At 28.3% G+C, this 8,420-nt stretch overlaps 1 protein-coding gene across 11 annotated transcripts in view; it reads right to left on the bottom strand.

The window, feature by feature from the left end:
- Positions 1-263: 263 nt before the first annotated feature.
- The window catches only part of stxbp5l (syntaxin binding protein 5L), a 457,116-nt gene continuing 448,959 nt past the window's right edge, over positions 264-8,420 (bottom strand). For all 11 annotated transcript variants that reach the window (XM_061926057.1, XM_061926060.1, XM_061926058.1 and 8 more), the window contains 3 exons: positions 4,592-4,703; positions 4,294-4,514; positions 264-1,995 (listed from right to left, as the gene is read on the bottom strand). In XM_061926057.1, coding sequence (XP_061782041.1) covers positions 1,954-1,995; positions 4,294-4,514; positions 4,592-4,703 — 375 coding nt within the window. In that variant the 3' untranslated portion in view covers positions 264-1,953. The remainder of the gene's footprint in view (positions 1,996-4,293; positions 4,515-4,591; positions 4,704-8,420) is intronic.

Below are 8,420 nucleotides of genomic sequence, written 5' to 3'. Positions count from 1 at the left end.
GCGGGACCTTTGAGGGTCCAAGGGAACTATATGGTGGAATTTTTATAAACACGCTCAATGTTCAAAAGCTAATTATGAAATAAAATGAATGTTAATTATTTGCCTATTTAAGGGTCCGATCACTTTACATGAAATATTTGACTTTTGAATTTTTTGGGAAAAATTTTAGCATATTTTGGGTTTTTTTGCCATAGAAACAAGAATGTTTCTTTGAGGAAAAAAACGGTGTAATACATAAAAAAAACAAAAAAAACAACAAAAAAAACCAATATCAACACATAAATCTGAAGTTAATCTATAATTTTTTATATATTTATATTAATATGTAACTTACTTTTAACACTTTTATGAGTGGGACCCTTGAGGGCCCAAGGGACCTATATGGTGGAATTTTAATAAACACGCTCAATGTTCAAAAACTAATTATGAACTAAAATGAATGTTATGAATTATTGACGTATTTGGGGCTCCACTCACTTCACAACAAATATTTGACTTTTCAAAGCATAATATTAAAATATATGATTTACTTTTAACACTTTTAATACCAATTTTAAGTGATCAGAGCTGTTTATGTATTCTATGGAGGAATGTAGTCAATCATAGAGCTGGCATCCAATGGTATTCAAAAAGTATTGATTTTGAATCGAGAATCGTTTTGAAGCGATTCGGAATCGAATCATTACCCCCAAGAATCGAATGGAATCGTGCGGTGCCCGAAGATTCACAGCCCTAATCTCTAAAATTAATAGTAGCATGTCTGTGGCAAATTCAGTGCAAATTAGCATCAAGCTAACGCATTTTTGAAGAACGGAGCCTTAGTTCACGTCGGAGCGTTTTCTACCAGGCACACTTGCTTTGTCGCAACCGGACGTGACGCAACCAAAGCATCGGAATATGGCATCGTTTGATTTTACGGAATTCAGTCGGCGCCTACAAAAGTACTGAATTCGGTACCCATCCCTACCCGTGGCACACATTCTTCCACACGCACAAACACACACTGAACTCGCACATCTGGCAAAGTCAAGCTAAACACCCGACTGGCGACTTGATTCTGTTACTTATTACAAAAAAAACATAAGAAATGCCCCTTGAACGTCCACCAGGAGTGACGACCTGTTAGCTCTTTGTTACTTGACATTGATTGCACTCTTTTTTTATGGCACGTGAATAACATATAAGTCAATATAAACATCCCGGGTCCACTTTTCTCAACCTTTGCATACATCTTGTTTTTTTTTCTTTCTTTTTTTTGGATTGCAGTTGGCCTCATCATTTGTTGTTATTGTAAGTAGCAGCAGCTAAAATGAATTAAAATCAGATTAATTGGTTGCACTTTTTTTTTCCTTTATTGTAGTACGCTGACCGTTGCTAAAATAAATCAAAAGTTGACGTAAAGGAACGCAGGTTTTGGCTTAGTAGCGATGCAGGTATACATTTCTGTTTTTATATATAGATTTTGTCGATATTTCAAAAAATAGAATGTTTTTTTAATAGCTTCTGTCGTCGGCTATATTATGAAATAAAAAAATGAATTGTCTGTTAAAGTAGCATTAAAGTAAGCATGCTGCTTTTTAATATGGCAGTTTGATATTTTTGATAGGCATTCCTTATTAGTTTCATGCACGTCTTGTTTGCTTAATTGTTGAGTATCTACACGGTGAGGTCCAGAGGACCAACACGCACACACACACACACACACACACACACACACACACACACACACACACACACACACACACGCTGACAGGCGGTCCTCCAGATGCTCCCGCTGTGGTTCCTATCGAGGGACTATCCATTAGGGACTATCCTGACCTCCCACCGCGTGTGACGATGACTCGGCGTGAAAAGCCGCAAAGAGAAAGTCTTTCTTCCGTCTTTCTTTCTCGTCTGTGGAGTCAAAGTTCCTGTCCTTGGCAAGAAGCCCTCAGAAATCCATCGCTCGTTCGATTACAACTGGTACCATTTCTTGTCCTTGCACTTCAACATGAGCTGAAAGAAAGGTGAGAAAATGTTAGGTTAGTTTGTTTTTGCCATTAAAAAGGTAGTTTCTTTGACTAGAAGGATATAAAACATTAAAAAATAGATTAAGTTGATCTAGAAATGTAAGCGTTCAAAGTATAATATCCATGTATGATTTACTTGTAACACTTTTATGAGTGGGGCCTTTGAGGGTCCAGGGGGCCCACAATGCGAAATTTTATTAAACAAACTATGAATCAAATCAATGTTATGAATATTGACCTATTTAAAGGCTTCGATCACTTTACATTAAATATTTGTTTATTATTGTTTATCAAATTATTTTTGGGGAAAATTTTGCATATTTTGTTTTTTTTGCCATAGAAACAAGGGTGTTTCTTTGGTAAAAAAAAAAAAGGGTGTAAAAAAAAAAAAAAAAAAAAAAAAAGCTAATATCAGCACATAAATCTGAAGTTAATCCATAATTTTTTATATATTTATATTAATATATGACTTCCTTTTGACACTTTTATGAGTGGGTCCAAGGGACCTATATGGAGGAATTTTAATAAACACGGTCGATTGACTTTTGAATTTTTGGGGGGGAAAATATTGCATATTTTGTGTTTATATAAGCCATAGAAAAAATGTTTATTTGACAAAAAGGGTGTAAAAAAATAAGAAATAATAATAACCTTATATCAACAGATGGATCTGAAGTTGATCTAGAAATTTAAGAGTTCAAATTAAAAAAGCATATTATTACATGACTTACTTTTAACACTTTTATGAGTGGGACCTTTGAGGGTCCCAGGGACCTATATGGTGGAAATGTAATAATTAAAATCAATGTTGTTATGAATTATTGACCTATTCAAGGCTTCAAACACTTTACATGAAATATTTGACTTTTGAATTTTTGGGCAAAATATTGCATTTTTTGTGTTTATGCCATAGACAAAAAGGGCATTAAACATACAAAAATATCCTATAATAATAAAAACCTAATATTAACGGATATCTCTGAAGTTTATCTAGAAATGTAAGCGTTCAAAGTATAAAAAAAATATTTAATATATGACTTACTTTTAATATCTTTATGAGTGGGACCTTTGAGGGTCCAAAGGACCTACAATGTGGAATTGTATTGAAAAATAAAAAATAAAAAAATTAAAAAATAAAAATATATATATATATATATATATATATATATATATATATATATATATATTTATTTATTTAGAATGACAATATTTGACTGGAAAAATATTGCATTTTTTTTGTTTATGCCACACAAAAAAGGGTGTTCCTCTGACAAAAAGGGTACAAAGCATACATATAAAATATATACCGGGTATTAAAAATATATAAAAGAATAATAAAAACCTAATACAAACAGATATATCTGAATTTTATCTAGAAATGTAAGTGTCAAAGTATAAAAACATGACAATATATGACTTACATTTAATATTTTTATGAGTGGGACCTTTGAGGGTCCAATGGACCTACAATGTGGAATCGTGTTAAAAACCGTCAATGCTCAAGAAAAAATAAAAAATAAAAATTAAATAATATGTATATATATATATATATATATATATATATATATATATATATATATATATATATATATATATATATATATATATATATAATGACAATATTTGACTTTTGCATTTTTTAATGGAAAAATATTGCATAGAGTGTGTTTTTGCCTTAAAAAAAGTGTTTTTTCTTTAACAACAAATGCCTTAATCCTAAAAAAAATTAAAAATAAAATAAAATATTCAACGGCTAAATCTGAAGTTGATCTAGAGATTTGAGCATATATATATATATATATATATATATATATATATATATATATATATATATATATATATATATACATATACATATATACATATATATATATATATATATATATATGTATATATGTATATGTATATATATATATACTGTACATATATATATATATATATATATATATATATACATATATATATATATATATTTTTACTGATGTATATATATATATATATATAATGACAATATTTGAGTTTTGAATTTTTTAATGGAAAAATATTGCATAGAGTGAAAAAAAGGGGTTTCTTTGACAATAAATGCTTTGATACTAAAAAAACTAAAAACTAACAAAACAAAAAAATTCAATGGCTAAATCTGAAGTTGATCTCCAGATTTGAGCACTGAAAGTAAAAACAAAAAAATAAAAAAAGATCAATGATTTTTATGCCTGACAACCTTTCCGAGTCCCCGGGACATATACCATTGACCACCAGGGTTCAGTCCAAAGGTAGGATTTACCTCATGAGCATGCTTGGAGAAGGACTCTGCACTGGTCATCATCAGCGCCGTTCTTTCCTCCAGCTCACCCAGTCTCTGTCCTCTCTCGTCCAGAGCCACGCGGGCTCGGGCCAGCTCGCCCACGGCCCCGCTGGCCGCCACCTTCATGCCCTCCACCCCTGCCTGACCAGGGATGTGCTGGGCCAGACTCCTGGAGCCCTTGCCGGCCGCTGCCTCGCCGACTGCGGGTGGGATCAGACCAGGATGGTTTTGAGTCCGGGAAGGATGGATTTTAACGGCAGATGAAACAAATACCCACATAGCTCCTCTCTGTCGAAGGTGTGAGCGGTTCCGCCGAAGAAGCCCTTCAGGAAGCCTCTGTTCTGGGCCTCTGGTGTTTCTATGGGTGTAAACAATTCTCCCAGCATTTCCTGGACAAGAACAAAAAATATTTCATGGAGTCAATAGATCAACTCCAACAGGGGCGTCCAAACTTTTTTTTTTTTTATCATAAAGTAGACTAAAATGTACCATAGTAGCAAAATAAAATATTACATACCGTATACATGTATGTAATAAAGTTAAAGTTAAAGTACCACTGATAGTCACACACACACACACACTAGGTGTGGTGAAATTACTCTCTGCATTTGACCCCTTCCCTTGTTCCACTCCCTGGGAGGTGAGAGGAGCAGTGAGCAGCAGTGGTGGCCGCGCCCGGGAATCATTTTGGGGATTTGACCCCCAATTCCAACCCTTGATGCTGAGTGCCAAGCAGGGAGGTAATGGGTCCCAATTTTTATAGTCTTTGGTATGACTCTGCCGAGGTTTGAACTCACAACCTACCAATCTCAGGGCGGACACTTTAACCACAAGGCCATATGATAATTGTATTATCCCTGCAATATTATTGTATTTATTTAATATCATTTTTAAATGAAAGAAGAAAATAATGTTTGCTTTGCGTCCAATATGTATATATATATATATGTATTTATATATATACATATATATATATATGTATTTATATATATACATATATATATATATATATATATATATATGTATATATATGTGTGCGTATATATATATATATATATATATATATATATATATATATATACATATATATATATATATATATATATATACATATATAGATGTATATATATATATATATATATATACACATATATATGCATATATATGTGTGTGTATATATATATATATATATATATATATATATACATATATATACATATATATATATACATACATATATGTATATATATGTGTGTGTATATATATATATACATATATATACATCTATATATATATATATATATATATATATATTTATATATATATATATATATATATATATTCATATATATATATATATATATATATATATATATATATATATATATATATATATACATACATAAAATAATAATAAAAACCTAATACAAACAGATATTTCTGAAGTTGATCTATAAATGTAAAGCTTTCAAAGTATTAAAAAATTAAAATATATATCTTACATTTAATATTTTTTATGAGTGGGACCTTTGAGGGTCCAATGGACCTACAATGTGGAATTGTATTAAAAACAGTCAATGCTCAAGAAAAAAACAAAAAAAACAAAAAAAAAACAAAGAAAAGAGAAATTATATATATATATATATATATATATATATATATATATATATATATATATATATATATATATATATATATATATAAATGTATTCTGTTTTTTAATTTTATTTAATTTCTTTATTTTATTTTATTTAGTAATTTTTATATTGGAAAATGCATAATGTGTGACCATTTCCTTCGCCCCAGTGTATGCTAAAAACAAAAACAAACGGAAAAAAAACCCCAAAGCAATATTTGAAGCGAGATGGGGTGAGGATGACTGTATACTTAATAATTGTTTTCTTTTATTGGCTTTTATAATAATTGTATTATCTCTGCACTTCTATCGTATTTATTTAATATCCTTTTTAAACGAAAGAAGAAAAATATGTTTGCTCTGCGGCCAATATCACATTGCATTGATTTTTTTTGTTTTGTTAGTTATTTCTATCTTGGTAAAGGCTGAATGTATGACCTTTTTTTTTTCAATATATACTAAAAACAAAACAAACGAAAAAAACAAAAAACAAAGCAGTATTTGAAGCAAAATGTGTACACTCAATTTTCTTTCTTTTTTAAACAATAATTTATTGGCTTTTATAATAATTGTATTATCTCTGCACTTTTATTGTATTTATTTAAATATTATTTTTAAATGAAAGAAGAAAAATAAGTTTGCTTTGCGGCCCAAATTAATTTGTGTTAATATATATATATATATATATATATATATATATATATATATATATATATATATATATATATATATATATATATATATATATATATATATATATTTTTTTTTTTTTTTTTTTTAGTTAATTTAGTCATTTTTTATCTCGGACCAAAAAAAAATTGGAATATATAGTATAAACAAAACAAACGAAAACCAAAAAAAAGCAATATTGGAAGTGAGATGTGGCAAAGGGATGACTATATTTAAGCATTGTTTTTCTTTTTTACACAATAGTTTATTGGCTTTTATAATAATTGTATTATCTCTGCACTTTTATTGTATTTATTTAAATAGTATTTTTAAATGAAAGAAGAAAAATAAGTTTGCTTTGCGGCCCAAATTAATTTGTGTTTATATATATATATATATATATATATATATATATATATATATATATATATATATATATATATATATATATATATATATATATATATATTTTTTTTTTTTTTTTTTAAAGTTAATTTAGTCATTTTTATCTTGGACCAAAAAAAAATTGGAATATATAGTAAAAACAAAACAAACAAAAACCAAAAAAAAAGCAATATTTGAAGTGAGATGTGGCAAAGGGATGACTATATTTAAGCATTGTTTTTCTTTTTTACACAATAGTTTATTGGCTTTTATAATAATTGTATTATCTCTGCACTTTTATTGTATTTATTTAAATATTATTTTTAAATGAAAGAAGACAAATAAGTTTGCTTTGCGGCCCAAATTAATTTGTGTTAATATATATATATATATATATTTTTTTTTTTAAGTTAATTTAGTCATTTTTATCTTGGACCAAAAAAAAAATTGGAATATATAGTAAAAACAAAACAATTGAAAACAAAAAAAAAGCAATATTCGAAGTGAGATGTGGCAAAGGGATGACTATATTTAAGCATTGTTTTTCTTTTTTACACAATAGTTTATTGGCTTTTATAATAATTGTATTATCTCTGCACTTTTATTGGATTTATTTAAATATTATTTTTAAATGAAAGAAGAAAAATAAGATTGCTTTGCGGCCAAAATTAATTTGTGTTAATATATATATATATATTTTTTTGTTGTTGTTAATTTAGTCATTTTTATCTCGGACCAAAAAAAATTGGAATATATAGTAAAAACAAAACAAACAAAAACAAAAAAAAGCAATATTTGAAGTGAGATGTGGCAAAGGGCTGACTATATTTAAGCATTGTTTTTCTTTTTTACACAATAGTTTATTGGCTTTTATAATAATTCTATTATCTCTGCACTTTTATTGTATTTATTTAAATATTATTTTTAAATGAAAGAAGAAAAATAAGATTGCTTTGCGGCCAAAATGTATTTGTGTTAATATATATATTTTTAGTTAATTTATTCATTTTATCTCGGACCAAAAAACATTATATATATAGTAAAAATAAAACAAAAAACAAAGCAATATTTGAAGCGAATGTATATTTAAGCATTTTTTTCTTTTTTACACAATGGTTTATTGGCTTTTTATAATAATTGTAGTTTCTCTGCATTTCTACCTAATTTAGTTAAATACTGTTTTTTAATTGAAGAAGAAAAATACCTTACATAATTTGTATGGTTCTAAAAAGCATGTCGTCATACAGCGTGCATCTCCTGTAAAGACTTGATGTTGCCAGCAGGTGGCAGTATAGCAGCATCACCCAACACACCAGTTGACAGCTAAAACATCACAGCATGTATGGAAACATCAAAATACAGCACCTGGCACCACTTTTCAGATCTTATGAATCTTGCGGTCTGGGATTTTTGTTGT

This window comes from Nerophis lumbriciformis, linkage group LG31, assembly GCF_033978685.3.
Source record: "Nerophis lumbriciformis linkage group LG31, RoL_Nlum_v2.1, whole genome shotgun sequence".
Classification (NCBI taxonomy): domain Eukaryota; kingdom Metazoa; phylum Chordata; class Actinopteri; order Syngnathiformes; family Syngnathidae; genus Nerophis; species Nerophis lumbriciformis.
Note: the sequence above shows the minus strand (reverse complement) of the source record. Positions and strands in the feature narration are given on the sequence as shown.